Source organism: Trichoplusia ni, unplaced genomic scaffold (assembly GCF_003590095.1).
Source record: "Trichoplusia ni isolate ovarian cell line Hi5 unplaced genomic scaffold, tn1 tig00000355, whole genome shotgun sequence".
Lineage (NCBI taxonomy): Eukaryota > Metazoa > Arthropoda > Insecta > Lepidoptera > Noctuidae > Trichoplusia > Trichoplusia ni.
In genome coordinates, this window is record NW_020800018.1 from 5,789 (window position 1) to 22,728 (window position 16,940).

At 38.8% G+C, this 16,940-nt stretch overlaps 1 protein-coding gene across 1 annotated transcript; it reads right to left on the reverse strand.

Annotated features, from left to right (window-relative positions):
• Positions 1–14,319: 14,319 nt before the first annotated feature.
• Positions 14,320–16,447, reverse strand: LOC113507035 (zinc finger SWIM domain-containing protein 4-like). The gene is made up of 2 exons (XM_026889891.1): positions 16,141–16,447; positions 14,320–15,006 (listed from the first exon to the last, which is right to left on the reverse strand). Exons 1-2 carry the CDS (start codon positions 16,436–16,438, stop codon positions 14,969–14,971), a joined length of 336 nt encoding a protein of 111 aa, XP_026745692.1. The 5' UTR covers positions 16,439–16,447; the 3' UTR covers positions 14,320–14,968.
• Between the last annotated feature and the right edge of the window lie 493 nt (positions 16,448–16,940).

Genomic DNA, 16,940 nt, shown 5'->3' on the forward strand with positions numbered 1-16,940 from the left:
TAAAAAAATAGACAAGTCAATATTTGGCATTAACAACGCGACGTCACACGTAGGTAAAATATGTCGCATCAACGTGACATCATTAAATAACTGTTTTCAGCACTGAACTTTGTTGTTTTGTTTTACCATTAATAACGAGTGAAATGCCATGTCGTGAATTAAATATTACTAACTTAAACATTCCCGCCAATCTTTGTTTAGCTGACCCTAAGTTTTACAAGCCTGCTGATGTGGACATATTAATTGGCGCTGATGCTTTCTGGGACTTATTAGGGTCGCAGCGAATAAACTTAGGTAATGGTAAACCCATATTATTTGAAACCAGTTTAGGCTGGATAGTGTCCGGACCCATAAGCCGCAATCACGTCACATTAAATGCAAATAGAATTAGGTGTCATTTTTCTAAATTAGGTTCTACTAATTCTGACGAGTTAAGCAACTTACGAAGTGAACTGACTAAATTTTGGCAGCTAGAGGAGATACATTCAAATGTTTCTCATTACTCCTCAGAGGAAAAAAGCTGTGAGGATCATTTTGTTAAAAATACAACTAGATTGGCTAATGGTCGCTTTTGTGTACGCATACCTCTTAAGCAAGACCCTTCTGTACTCGGAGACTCACTTCGTAAGGCCACTTATTGTCTGCATTCGTTAGAGCGTAGATTAAAACGAAACCTGACTTAGGCAAAATGTATGATGCATTTATGTCCGAGTACGAGTTGCTCGGACATATGACTCAATTCAAGCCATCAGACACTGACCAACAGGTTACTACATTCCACATCATGGTGTACTACGGGAACAGAGTACCACCACAAAACTGCGCGTTGTTTTCAATGCAAGTTGTCCCACATCGTCTGGAATTTCATCCAATGACATACAAATGGTGGTCCGACAATTCAGGATGACCTTCTGGCCATTCTTTTGCGGTTTAGGCAGTATAAGTATGTCTTATCGGGAGATGTTCAGATGATGTACAGGTGCGTGGATGTTCATCCATCTGATAGACCACTTACAGCAGATTTTGTGGCGAGATAATTCATCACAAGTACAAGTTTATAATTAAATACGGTGACTTATGGCACTGCTAGTGCTCCGTTTTTAGCCACCGCTGCCTTTATCAATTAGGTCTTGATTGCAAGGACGACAAGATTGCTGATGTCATCAAACATGACTTTTATGTAGATGACCTGTTAACTGGAGGGGATGACTTAAATACAGTCAGCCACATCCGCCAAGAAGTCACAAAGGCACTTTCGTCAGCTTGCATGGTACTTCGCAAATGGAAGTCAAATGCACCTCAATTGTTGTCTGATATTTCAGAGTCATCGCTTGATTTGAATATTGGCTCTCCTGAGCCAACCAAACTATTAGGTTTAGGGTGGCATGCCAGTTCAGATGAACTGATGTTCTTAGTCGACTCAACCATCTCTCACACTAATAGCACTAAGCGTGATTTGCTTTCTGTCATTGCAAGATCTTTGACCCTTTAGGTTTGTTGTCACCTTTAGTGATCACAATGAAATGTTACTGCAGCGAATGTGGCTTGATAAATTGTCGTGGGATGAGCCATTATTCCAGAATTAAGTGCACCGTGGCAAGCTATTGTGAGAAAATTGCTACTTATTAATGACTTTCGTTTTCCACGTATCGTCGTCTGTGAGTCATACCACACAATTAGAACTACACATCTTCACGGATGCCTCTGAACGTGCCTATGGCGCTTGTGCCTATGTTCGTAGTGCAAACGATGAAGGCAAGTGTATGGTCAGGTTACTCATGGCCAAGAGCAGAGTGGCACCTATCAAACCAACTACGATTCCGAGATTGGAGTTGTGTGGCGCTGTAGTCGGTACTCATCTATACGAGAAGATATCGAAATCACTAAGGGTTAGGTTTAGCCGTGTGTTTTGTTGGACCGATTCCACAATCGTGTTGGGATGGTTGCAGATGTTGCCTTCAAGGCGTCAGCCCTTCGTGCGCAACCGCGTCGCTGAAGTTTTAGAGCAGGCAGGTCACTGCACTTGGCGACATGTCCCAACCGACAAAAACCCAGCAGACCTAATATCTCGTGGTGTGGATATTAGTAATCTGCAGAGTCTAGACCTATGGTGGTCCGGTCCCGACTTTCTCCATCAAGACTCATGCTATTGGCCATCTTTAGTCAAACCTTTAGAGCCTGCCTCACTGCCGGAAACTCGGTCTGATGTAATTTTAACTGTCAGTGTTGACCACAATAAAAATAAACAATTAATTAACTTTAGCCGTTTTTCAAATTATTCCCGACTTGTACGCTCCATGGCTTATGTGTTGCGATTTCTTAAATTATGTAAAGGGCATCAATATAATGGTAGCTTTCTCTCAAGTGACGAGTTGAACAAAGCTTTAAATGTTTTGATTATACAAAGTCAGCGTGAATCATTTACCGAATACAATTTACTTTTGTCTAAACAAGATTTACCTAAAAAGAGCGTCCTATTAAAATTTAACGTTTATTTAGACAACGATGATATAATGCGTGTCGGCGGACGTCTTGATTATTCGGATTTTAATTATAATAAACGGCACCCTATATTGTTACAGTCCACTCACCATTTTTCGAAATTATTATGTGATTTTGAGCACAAACGATTAATGCACGCCGGGCCTCAATTATTATTAGCGTCATTACGAGAAACCTATTGGCCGATAGGAGGTCGAAATTTAGCCAAGGCCTGTTATCACAAATGCGTGCTATGTCGTCGAATGAAAGGTAAGGTTGTTACTCCATTGATGGGTAACTTACCGCGGCAGCGCCTACTTCCAGGGAGCTTTCCATTTGAAAGCACGGGCGTCGATTATGCTGGCCCTATATTGAGTGCTAGTCGTAAAGGTCGTGGTTGTAGGCTTGTAAAAGTATACATTGCGCTTTTTATTTGTTTTACCACTAAGGCGATCCATTTGGAACTTGTGGGTAACCTGACTAGCCATAGTTATTTATTATCCTTATATAGATTTATCGCGAGACGGGGAAAACCCGTAAATATCTACTCGGATAATGGTACCTCATTTGTTGGTGCGTATAATGAGCTTGCTAAGTTCTTAAAATGTAATCATGATTCTTTGAGTACAAGTATGGCCAATGAGGGAATCAATTTTCATTTTATTCCTGCCTATGCCCCTCACTTCGGTGGTCTATGGGAAGCGGGTGTCAAGTCGGTCAAGCATCATTTGTATAGAGTGCTGGGAAATTGTAATTTAACGTTTGAGGAACTTTACACCACATTAGTTCAAATAGAGGCTATATTGAATTCGCGCCCTCTTACACCATTATCATCAGACCCAGCAGATTGCACGCCGCTGACTCCTGGTCATTTCCTCATCGGTCGCTCGCTCACTTCCCTGCCTCAACCGAATTTAGAAGAGCACTCCACTACCACCTTGACTCGCTACCAGCGGATTGAACAACTCCGCCAGCACTTCTGGACTAGATGGAGTAAGGAGTTCATCGCAGAACTGCAGCAACGCGTCAAGTGGCATTCCAGTAAGGATAGTTTGAAGTTGGATACCTTGGTAGTAATCAAGGAGGAAAATCTTCCGCCTCTAAAGTGGAGATTGGGCAGGATCGTGGCCATACATCCGGGAACCGACGGAATAGCTCGTGTCGCTGACGTCAAGACCTCAAATGGTATCATCCGAAGGGCTTTCTCCAAGATATGTCCATTGCCGGTGACTACAGAGTCTGGTTGAAAGCAAGAAGGCTTTCAACGCCCGGGGGCATGTTCGAGCGCCTCATGTTTACATCGTAGCAATGACTCACTCATTAGTATTAAGTAAATATTAAGATTACATTAATTCATATTTGTTGCATCGTCACATGCATAACCTGTTATCTTTTTTCACTCCATTATACACGCTCGCAAGATCAACATCATTTTTAAAAGTAGTTTCATTTATGAATCTGAATCCTGAATTCCCAACAGATAGTGTGTGCTTACACCAATTATTCAGAAGCTCATTGCAAGAAGTCATTCGCGTTCCAGTTCAGGCTAAGAGTTTCTCTGATTTTCCACCAGTTTATCACTTGAGCACTTCACATCAATTAATAAAACATACTGTTACACTTCTTTCAAAGCCTTTTCCGACGTCTAGTCACGGCCTACAAGTCAAGGGGTCCCAGCGAAGAACAAAGAGCGTCTTTTGTTAAACAAAAGTTTTAACATATCATAATTATTGTAAGGTAAAAACAGCGATGAATAAGTAATAACACGGTATTTTATCACACAATGTAGAGATGAATAAAGTGCTAACCAACATGTTTCCGGTCCGTTCTGAACATACTCTGGATAAAGGCGTTTATACATTAGTACGTATCATGACATGGCATTAGGAAAAGGTTTTTATTAATTAAAAACAAGAAAACGCAATTTACCGCTGTATTCAAACTTTGTTTTGATATAATTGGGTATTTACAATTTAAAATATTTATTTTTTTATTTTGTCATCCAACTGTCAGTTTTAGTCAATCTGCATCGAATAGATAAAGAAAAATGGCGTCACAAAAGAAGTTATTTTTTATTTAACCATTTCGTTTTGTCGGCGAGACGACCTCTTACCAACCAGGCTGGTTCCATGAGGCCCAGAATAGAGAGTCGTAGAAGGATTTGGGGGAGGCCTTTGCCCAGCAGTGGGACACAGTAGGCTAGGAAAAGAGAAATCGTTTTGTAAAAAAAAATGAATCTTTCGTTACTACCTGATTAACGGCATTAGAATATATAATTGCATTAGTCAGTTGGGACCTTTATCTAGCACTAATGGTACCACTGACCCGCGAATGATAACTACTGTGAGGTGTTCGAGTAATTGTTTATTGTTTCTCGAAACAAGGTTTTTCATGTGAAGATAAATGGTCTTAGTTATGTTGGATTGGATGACTCAAGGTTCAATACCTACTTAGGGTATCTAATTACACTGGCTGCTTGAAATTTTGAATTTAAAATGATATGAGTAATTGATTGATGGAATAATGAAATAGATCGATTGCGAGTCCGACTAGCGACCCTTGAGGATTCCGGAAAAGAAAGTTAAAATTGACAACACCTAACAAATGTATGAATGGACTGAGCGTTGTTAACCTCGATGTTTATTTTCAATTTTTTTTAGAGCTACTGTAGATGTACATTATCCATGAACATAGTCCAGCTATATCGGTCCATAAGATATCGTCTCGTCTCTCTTCTCCTTAAACTTAGCAATACATTGACTCCTTGACAAGTCACAAAACTTACCGAGGAATCAGGATTCTATTCATCGTGACCAGGGCCGGATCTAGGGGTCCAAGGGCCCCGAGGCAACAAAGGAGTAGGAGCCCCCTTGGTTCAAGTTATTTTCATTCAGTGAAAAATTTATCGAGCTTTTTTTTTAGATTGCTACTTTGGTGGTGGGCCCCTGGTCATAGTGGGCCCCTAGGCACTGGCCTAAAGTGCCTTATGGATAATACGGCACTGACGAGAGAGAGAGATGTGACAGTGTCTTGTCAAATCGATACGTTTAATCGATTCCGTCAATTCGCCAATGTAACTCGTTCGACAAATTATAACTTGTTCAACCCTTGCAATTAAGGCGAAAAACGTCATTTATAAAATCAAGAGTCAATATTAGCGACAGTCAAAAGTTCTGACACAGTTAGCTTATCTGGCGATATGGTTTTGGGTCAACCATGCGCGCCTATCGGTCGATAGTGATATTGCGAAACGAGATAAAAGTGGTAGTATTTTGAAGTGTATCAACCTTATTTTGTTGGAATCTAGGTAATAGGTTATGTTTGTCAACAGTGCTCAAGTGTGTGGAGAGAATAAATAAATACTTTTTGGGCAAGATTAAAAAGTTGGCCCCTTGTGATATTATTTTTTTTCTCCCGCAAAGAATGTTTAAGATTTTTCAGGATACTGACATGTATTTTGAGTACAGAGTCATCGGGATATTTTCAATAATTACAATGTTTTTTACCAATTACCTATATCATACAAATTTATTATCATAAATAATCTCGTTTTTATAAAAAAAATAACTAATTTCTTTCTAAAAGGATACTGAAATATATTCTGAGTTCAGAGTTATACGGATATTTTCAATAATTTCAATGTTTTGTATCTTATTTTTAAAATATCTCGTTTTTATCCACAAAATAATTTCCTTCTTTCTTAAAAGTCGGCCCTTTAAAGTTAGGCAAATTTAAGTAAAGGAAAATTACATGAAACCTGACGCCATTCAAAATTGATGTACCCTAAACATTCATTACTTCAATACGCAAGCGTTTCATACAAACTTCAATCGAAAATCGTCTGTAAATAGACTCGGGTCCAAAAAAACCAGCATCGTCGATCCATAGTTAAGTGTTGTCACAAGCCGTTTGTGATTGCCGATATATTAATGTGAGCACAGTCCACCACACAGAGACACCTTTAGTAAGACCTGTATCTTTATTCCAAGGGAATAAGGTTCATTTTTATTGCATGTTACCCCGTGTGGTGAGGTGTACAATGGCAAGCAAGCTCGTATCATTATAATTGACAATAACAAATGATACAGATCTACATTACAAAGTCTTGTCTATGCTTGATGGATCTTCGTCCCTATTGTAACGAAACATATTTAAACTTAATGGTAACCTTTTTGAAGAGTTTTTTTTTTCCAAAAAAACTCGTTGTTAACCATCATTTCTTTTGAATATGAAAATACAAAGCTTTTCTTAGTTTACTTAGATAGTGAGAAATTATTGTTTGAAATTAACAATTTTATGTTAGAATTAATTGAACCCGAGTTTCTGTACTCGCTATCTAAGTTCAGAGAAGGCAAAGAATGGCCGCTTATGAGCGAGGTCAGTTCCTATAATAACTTAATTCTATCTTCCTGGCGTCTGATTGGAGCTAATTGTTCGACCTCTAACCTTTCACCCCTTTGTGATGATAATTGAGCCCTGCCCCGGCTGTATTTGACCCAGACAAGGATAAAAGTGTTTGTGGTTGTAATTTTAGACGGACAGATAGATAGAGAAATCTTTTTGTTTTTTGCGATGGTAGATATTGCCTTGTTTCCCTTATGCTGGAGTTTCTGTGTAAATGGTTGTGATTTCCAAGAATTTTTGCTAAATAGCTATAAAGTTTTACTATTGTACCTAAATAACGTGTTACTGAAAACAGTTTAGTGGAAACTGTCAACAAATTAATAAAAAAAACTACATAAAACGACGTTAGTATAATATACTTTTTTTGTAATATTAGCTGCAGCGATAGTCCAGCGATTTCGAACTCCAGTTGGGACAGAGACTAGTCCATCGATCCCGCGAAACACGTGATGATTACATGAATAATCCGCGGATAGCATACACGGTTATTAATTAATCTTTAAAGGGAGAAGAATGTTTTTTGTTTAGATGTAGATTCCAGGTTATATTTGGTTTAATTATTTACAATCATGTACTCAAGAATGGCCATCCACCATCCCTCAGCGTTTTACTTTAACAAGAAATCAAATTGTGATTTCCTAGAAAAAATAATCTACAAATGCAAAATGAAGGACGTTTAACGGTATTTAAGTGTCTGGCGCCATCTTTTCACGTTTTATAGTGCATAAATAGGGAAACTAGTTATAAATTTCCAATAACCCGAGTTTTATCAGAGAGATGAGATTTTATATCTTCACACTATACGTCTATATTTCTATTAACTTATCTATTACCTTTTATCTTTCCTATTTTATAGTGGTCACACAGAAAAGATTAATCTTCCGTTTAAACATGATAATAAGCATTTATTTAAGTATATTTTTAAGATAAGTGGATTACTGAGTATTATAAATTAAGAGGCATTTCATCCTCATCCTAGCCTTTTTCCCGGTCAAGTTGGGGTCGTCTTACAGGCTAAACTGATGCAGCTAAGTAGTGTTAGTGGTTTTTCCCCTGCTAATAAATAAGTAAGTTTGAGTCGTTTCTCTATAACCTTTATGCCTTATACAACAGATTTCGGTGAATTTTGACCATATTTTAAATAAAGTCTCGTCGCTTATACAAATAAAAAACTTTCTCTAGAAAAACAGTACATGGTCTATTCGAAAAAAAATATAAAAGGCCTCTCAAATATGTTAATCATGGTTATATCACCTGGTAACAATTCTTATTCTTCTTAAAACATATGTATTTTTGAAAATTAACTAGTTTTTTAAGCAAAGTATTAATCCCTGTGACGAGGGGGTCTACTAAACATACATACAAGTCACATTCACAAAGACACTACCGTTCGTGAATCACACAGATGCTTACCTTACGCGGGGATCGAACCCGACACGTCGCATACTGTGGGTTTGGCGTGGTGACCCCACTTGAATATCCGTTCATTCAAATATTCATCTCTATGTATGTCTATTGAAACAAGTTCATTTTTACATTAATTATTTTATTATAATACCAACATATATAAACGTTTCAGTCATTTTTTCAGGTCTTGTGTGTGCTACTATTTTGTAAGTCAGTTACAAACGAGGTTTCTTAAGAATATAATGTGTCGCAACATTTTCTTTGTCATGTTTCTCGGTAGCGTCATTGCTTTCTCGTTCTTATTTACAAAATAATAAAATGCTCATTGTTGCACGCTGTAACAAACGAACTGCTTCAAAGAATTACTTTGTATTAATTACGTCTTTTAAGTGACTGATATTTGATTTTACGCGACTGTCACCTGCTGATAAGATATTGATGTGCAGTTGATTAGATATTAGCAAGACGAGAGAGAAAAAGCTTGAGAAGATTTAAAACTTTTCCTTTTTCACAAAGTACTTTTGCTTTTTTTAATATTAGCCAGTTTTTAGTTTCTTGCTGTCGTTTAGCAATCTATAAGGGCAGATATTTAGAATATGAAAAACGTTGAGATATACATACACAGCTAATATACACCTTGACTCAAACTATTCGTTTTTTATTAAAAATAACAAGAGTCCTGACGTTATTACCACGAATTCATAGTAAAGCCTGATTTCAAGCAGCCTATAACGCAAAAAATCTACACATTCTTGTTTATAAAACGTTGATTATACTTTTCAATAGTACATACTTGTAAAATGCATCAATCATAAGTCGTTACATGGCCAGATATTCGCCCACCGGTCCCGCAGTTTGACAGCCGGCCATCATTAATTATTACGTTATTTTAAGTACAATGATGAATAAACAGACACATTCTGGCGTGTATATACAGCCATACTGGTAATGCTGGTATATTTGTAGATAAAATTGGAAGTAAGGATGGTAAACATCATAAAATATCGTTCAATTTAATTAGGAATTACGAAAAAAATAAGAAATTATTTTTAAATTAATCTTATTTATCATAAGGTATTTTTGCTCAATTTCTCTTTCAAAAACCAATAGTGTAATACATCTTATTTTTTTATAATCTATAATTTTCGTGAGTTTCGCATTATGAATTCTCAACATGTTCGAATTTCGAACCAGCCTTCCAAATAGCCTAAATAGACAACAGTTCCCATCATGGCGGCCGTTGTTCGATGATTGCACAATGAGCTCACAATTGCATATTAATACATTCAGCTGTTTATTTCGTTATTATTAACATACATGAATCATTATCAACAGTCATCAGAATGTTCTGTACAAATTAGATGACAATGTATGTCCAAACTGGGTCGGCAGTTTGTCGATTTGCAATTAGCGTTTTGACGAAAGCAAACATTATTTAAAAAATCATGATTTCGACATTTTTTTATGTGTCGAGAAAAGAAGTATATTAGTAACATATGATAATTAAAAACTATATAAAAGCAAGGAAGTATCTGGATTTCGAGCACAGTTTTAAATATTTTTTTTGACATTTCCTCATAGCGTTTTTCCTCTACATAAAAGTTACGATTACTAAGAAGTTTATAGCCCATACATAATTAAATTTTTGGCATAACCTTCTCAACTTTAGTTTAATATGAATTTATCGATTCTACACATAAATAAACATATGGCCGTCGTCGAAAAATTCGCGACACTTAGAAATCTACCGTCACTTCTTCAAGCAAAACTGGTGCAATTTCATAAGTGAGAAGCAACTCTACACCCTGAAGTACGTTGTCTCGCTTCGACAACTGCAACAGTCAATGTAAGGAATGTCAGAATTCGCAACAGCTTTTACTAATAAAGAGATGTTCCAACGTTTTATTTAAAAAACGATTGGCAACTAGAATTATTCGAGCTAGCTTTTTGGCAAAGATGAAGACAAAAACACGCAAGCTAAGAAAAACGAAAGAAAAGTTGCCATTCTTGTATTCTTGGCAAAACTTCGTTCAGTATATAAAAAAAATGTATTCAAAAGCTAAGGATTAAAGCGCGATGAAACCTCTTTCCAATAAACCATTCTATCTTAATATTGAGCAAGTATTAAAAATCTTTACCAAACCGAAGTCATTCAGGCAAACCAGTCCTTAAAATGTTTTCCTAAATAAAGTTACATTAATGCTCGGAAAAAATAAACCCTATTACTATAAAATAGGGTTTAAGATATTGCGGTATTTAGCTCGTATTAACAAAAGTTGATAGAACAACTCGAGCCCGATTGATATCCAAGGTCGGCTGTGCAATTGACAATACGTGTCCTTGAACTTTGATCAATTAACACTCTACTATTTGTTCCCACGTTAAAAACCATTATAGTTTAGACATCTTGTTATTCATTACTCATTAATATTGTTCTGGTTAAACCTTGTACCTTTATCCTGTATTAATTTGTAAAGGCTTTGTTTATAATTTTGGATAAATGCGATTTTTTTTAATCACTCTCGTATCATGAAAATACTTGTGTCAAAAAGCATGTAGAGCAAACAAATGCTTGACCTACGCAGGGATCGAATCCGCCACACGTCGCGCCCAGTGGGATTAGCGTAGTGACCTATACCAGACGTCTATCTGCACAGTCAATATAGTTCTATAGAGATTGAGACTTACTATAATATCGTAAAAGAAGTACATCCATGCGTGCATGATTCACTTCTTTCTTCAAACGATATCTTATTCATTTCTGTTTTTACCAACAGCTTATAATCAACATCGACCAAAGGCTATAGCAATAAAAAGTCAATGGCAACTGCTTTATCATCATGAACGTCATACATTCATAATCCTACATCTAATTGATTATGTTCACGATTTCAATGTTCTTCGAATGCTAACTAGTTTCGAGCGCACTCAAGCCGCACAAAGACATTTTTGTCCTAGATTATATCGGCATATCAACAGAGACTCGGTAATAAGTAAAACAAATATGTAATAATACACATTAACAAACACACATTGTATTACTGAATATAATTTAACACGCTAAGTAAACATTTGTTCGCACTATTAGGTGAAACCGTTGAATAGTCACCACCAAATGTCTCAGGCACTCGCAACTTTATCTGTACACCATCAAATCAAGCATTCAATACTCTTCAAGCTTGTTTGCCTTCAAAGATTCACTGTGTGCGTTCACCAACAAAGCCTATACATTGCAAAACATCATCTATTCCCACACCGCTAAGGTCCTCCCAAATTGCACGGCTAAGCTTGCAATTGGATTCTAAAATGCGGAGGTGCTTTTGGTACTCACAAGCAGGTCTTTGTGAGAACGACCAGTGTTAGGAGATCTACCTCGTCTTTCCCATCACATATTAATGTGGGTAGCGCAGGGGGTGAAGTGAAGGATATGGCGGACCGCGTTATTTTGGTATTTGGTGCGAGGTCGCGCGACAGAACCGTTCTTGTGTGGATACTGTGAAACACTGTTATTGGACAGTGAAGCATTGAGTTTGTCTGTTTGTCAGTTTGCTCTGTAATTTCTTTGTTGCTATGAATCGCGTTTGTATTGACATGTGGTAGTTTTTTTACGGATGCGATGGTGGTTGTGAATAGATGCTTCAGTTGTTGAAGTACTAACGGATATGATTTTAGAACGAGTCATTGTAGTCTCGAAAATAACGCGAAGGCAAACTGTGGCTGACTAAATAGTATCTGTGAGCTCCTTGTTAGAGGTATCTGCAGGAGAAATATCAACGACGCTTTATACTTTCGACAAGATATTCTAAAGGCTTGCAAGAAAAGGTTGAAATGTGTAATTCTAAAAGTGTTTTGCTAAAGTTTGTTGGACTGGTACAATGGCGGAGTTCAAAAATAATGGTGTTTCGTAACATCAAAGTAGGCTCGCCGAAACTATCCCAAAAGGTCTTTGAATGTCTCTTTTATAGCGGGCTCTGTTCTTATGGTACAATCACGAGACAATGTAGGGCACCTGACCTTTTATGGGGAGTGTTGTAACTGATTTGAGGTGACCTGTTTTGTAAGATAGCTCGAACGATTCAAATCCCAATGGATAACGTTTATAATTTATTGCTAGAAACTATTGTCGAGCTGTTCTTTACAGTTCGGCTTCCTGAGAAATTTTAGGGTTAACCGCAAACCTTTCCTGCGTGATGAAGTATAATTATGATCACTTTTCAGTTCAGTTTCAGCCAAACTTCAATGATCAGTTCTTTTTTAATTGAAATGAATGTAAAGTTAAATAGAGCCATCTAAAACACAGTCATCACAACACACATTGCATCTAATCTTTTCTTAACAGTATTAATTGCCGACATCCTGTACTATGCAACTGTGGTCTGTGTGTCACCAAAAATGTTACTTGTATGCCCATTCCAAAGCAATTACCAGCGGACAAAACTACGAGATTATTCTTGCCATAATAGCACACAGATTGTTTTACAATTACACACATCACGATTATGGTTATTTAAACAACGATAAGAAGTAATTACTTTGACATATTCTATTTTGATGGTTTTGTAAAACCCATTGTATTTGTTTAAACTGTTTGATGTTTCTGTATGTAATCGATTTCTAGTTGTTTCTATGAGAGGAAGTTTCAATGGCGTTATTGTCGAAACAAGGATAATTCATAATTACTCTATTATAAAATATTACAAGATAAAGAACATTGTATTGTAAGTATTAATGAAAAGATTACGGAAAAAGGTGTGATTGATATTGTTCCGGTAATCAATTGAGAAATTGATAATCAGACACTAACTCGACAGTGGCCTGTACAACATTTTCTTATCTCACAAATCCGTAACAAAAACTCGTTCCATTATTATTGTAGATGTCCTGTAGATAAACAATTATAAATGTTTTATTCTCCGGCTGTTAACGAAACCGACAGCGTACAATTTTCCCGCTTCCGCCTCATTCTGTAATGATAGGGAATCATCAAAAACTGCAGCGAACATTGTGACACGAGTTATGATAAAATTTGCGCACGCATGAATCCTGTGTATGCCCCCGCATTTTAACATGCTCACTAAACCATACCACCACAGAGTGAGCCCAAACAAAACGTTGACTCCTAAACTCGATTTTAACTTGACGAAGGCAGACAAAAAACTTCACTGAAAGGTCACAAACAAACTGGTCTTATAAAGAGACGATGCCCCAAACGTCTTGAAGGATCAGACGAAAACCGCAAACGTTAAAATCCAAACTTGTTATGTACAAGAATGGATATCATACATCTTATGAATAATGGCGGCGTCACTGAGGCCTTCTAAGAAATGCAGCCATAAACTCTTAAATTGTCGACGGAATGGCTTTAGGTCAGACGTCGGAGATTTTTGACTCTTCTATAGCACCGTCCAAACGTTGCTACGGGGTTATTCAAGATTAAAGTCCGTGTTTATCCGCTTATATAAATATGTAACGTGCATCTTTTTCAATGTGAGTCACTACACTTCAAGTATGTCAGTCCGACGAGCGAGTGATTACTTACAAAGTGCATAAATATTAATTTGTTTGCAGTATTTTTTGTCGCTGTGATGTATGTGACAATTTGAGAAATAATGTCGTGTTGATATTTATGAGTGAGCTGTTATTCATTTCTCAGTAACATTTTCTTTAGGCACTTTACTTTCAACAACCGCACAACTCCCCCTATCAGACTTAATGAAACATTCATACATCATTATTTTATATCAGAAAGCAATATTAATGAGAAGAACGTTGATGGAGCACTTAAAAATTTAATGCATCCATTATGTTAGCCAGTGAAAATCGATTCTATTGAATAATCTACGATGGGTGTCGACACTGAACAGAAAAATACATTTTACTGGGAATTACTGATTATAATTGTACTGCAGTGTTAGCAGCGTGCTGAAGTTCATTTTATATGAAATGAAAATCAAACAGCGATTGGTATCGATGATTTAATCACACACCCCTAGTGCAGCGGCCGCAGTGTCGCGATCCGCAGGGAACCGGTTCTCGCGAGCGCCGAGATTCGTTCGGACAGAATTGATATGAAGTTATTAACATTGAATTAAAATATTTACAGAGCTGTGCCGGGTGCGCTCGTTTATTTTTGCATGACAATTAAATATGTACATGCGTCTCCAATACATTTAAAACGTGGGGTTCATTTTCGATCATTTGCATGTACCTTGAGGGCGCAGCGTTCTTTTATTCATATTTACGAATCTGGCTATTCTTGTTTGGTAAGTCGTTCGAATGGTGCCAGCCAGATATTTTTTACTTCTCTTGACATTTCGTGTTGTCTGTACACTGTCACCGATGGAACTCGATATGCATGCATTAAAAATTTAAAAGCGTTCATAAGTTATTCATTCTCCATTAAAAGTTCCGATGCAAATTGCACGGGCAAGAAGACTTAATAGAAATCGGGTTTCTTTCAATAGGAACTAAAACAGAAATTCTTTTGCTTTTGCCGGGCCTCGCCTGAGCCTGACCTACAAATTTACATAGCAGACAATTTAATCCTTCCTTGGTTGCAACCTTCGTTTGCTGGTTCTCGGAACATATTTCAGCCTGTTTTTACTTCAAGTGGGCGGTTCCAGCTGATCGTAGATTGTGTGACTCAGATGATATGGGTGTGGGAACTTATATCACTTTAGACACGAGAAGTAAGCCGACCACAAACGCGTTTATCTGTAACATAAGCACACGATTCCTATCGGAAGCGCTATCTTGCCGTGGCGGCTCTTTCACCGCCCTAAAGTTGGACGTAAGCCAGTGCCTAAAATCGTACTGCGGACATGATTCAACTATGAATTTGTGTTTATGCTCCATATCTTTTATTACAAGAATGCGTCTGAGTTCTCTTGAGACGTGACGGCATTATGAACGACACGGCCTCACCAAATGTGGCTTATGAGACCACAGCGCGACCCGAAACGGCCCGAAATGACCAGTAATCGCCGTTCTGATGGCAGATAAGCACAAATGAATATGTAACGCCCGTCCTCCCACGACCGAGCACAATAAAACCGAGCCTGACCCTATAAAAATAAAAACAGGCAATTAATATTGTTTATTCGCGTCCGTTATTCAGAGCGGCGACAGTAACAAACGACGTCTGCATGGATTAATGCCATCGGAGCGCGTCTCTCGCGGGCCGCGACACCGATGCCGCGGACACCACGCCGATCCGGTTGAGTAATACCCTACGTAACGGGACTTCCAGTTATGTAAATCTCAGCCGAATTTCACGATGCATCTGCATAGTTTCGAAAGTAGATCTCAATTAGGCGTTCGATTAATTGTACAAGATGACTCGGTATGGGCATGCGGACGAGGAAAATAAAGTAATTCTAGTGGCTTATGGAATATGGAAACAGAATGAATTCAATGCATAGTAATGAGGCCCAATTAATTACGAGCGCTCCGATTTCCTATCGGTCGTCCAGCTTGCCCCAGGGAGACATTATCGGCCCTGTAACGAGTGTCCGCTGGAAAATCGTAAATTATGTTTAACTTCGTATCGATTAAACGTCAATGCAACTACCGGGTTATCGATATCGCGGCGAGATAAGCCTATTAGTTGCGTCACATAGATTGAGAGCGGCACAACCGGCCGACCTCTGCGCTCCGCGGAGGTTGTGGGGTCACCATCACCGGTCCCGGCAGGCTCTAATCTCCTGAAACTTTTACGAGCCGACGCATGAATAATTCCCGAGAGGAGCAGCTATCGATCGCACACGTCGAGGTTTTTATTTATACGGCGCGGGTGGGCGAGGCGCATATTAGTAAACAGGCGCAGGCGCGTCGGCGACGGACACTCACCGACTTGTAGCACGTTCTCCACGCAGCCAGCCTCCAGCAGCTTGAGGCCGCGGCAGAAGGCGATGTTGCGGTGGTCGTCCGGCGGCGCTCGCGCCAGTGACGAGTACATGCATATGTCCCGCTCATCCCGCGGGAACGACCAGTAAACGACGCGGCGCTGCACGGGCTCCGGGATGCGTTCATAGCGCTCCTCGATGCGCTGGAAAGGGATCGCGGCGGCGACTATTTTCGCTGTGATGTCGAGCAGTGTCGGCGGGGCGCGCGGCCGGCAGCAGGCGCGCGGCGCACACGCGGACATGGCGCTCGCTCGGCCGCTCGGCGCGGACTGACGGCCGGCGCCCCTCCCGCCGCCGCCCCGCGCCCCGCACCCCGCCCGCGGGGACACCCCGCCAGCCCCGGGGAAACGAGCCCCGAATCGACACACCGCGATAAATTATTCATTTGGCAGGCATAATGTGCGATATATTATTAAAAGTTAGCATTTTTGTTGATCTCTGTGGCGTCCAATAAAATCCATAACTGTTATTTGAAATCGCTGCGGTGAGAATATATTCATTCTTAATTAGGTTTTAGTGTTTATTTTTAGTTCCGTTTCATTAATTACTGACTGTTTGAATTAGTAATGGTTTTGAGCACAAATACACAGTTGTACCAACATACGTTTTATATGCACGTGTATATAAATAGGAATAGAGATTTACGTATTAAGCCTTATAAAAAAATAAATAGGCGCAATAGCTATAAAAATATAATGTCGGTGCGTGTCGTTGATGGCCGACGCTCCTCACATTACACAAACG

Coding starts and splice junctions, on each gene's coding strand:
- LOC113507035 (XM_026889891.1), bottom strand. CDS start 16,438: ATGTCCGCGTGTGCGCCGCGCGCCTGCTGCCGGCCGCGCGCCCCGCCG. Junction 15,007..16,140: donor GGAGAACGTGCTACAAGTCG/GTGAGTGTCCGT, acceptor CTTATGTTACAG/ATAAACGCGTTTGTGGTCGG.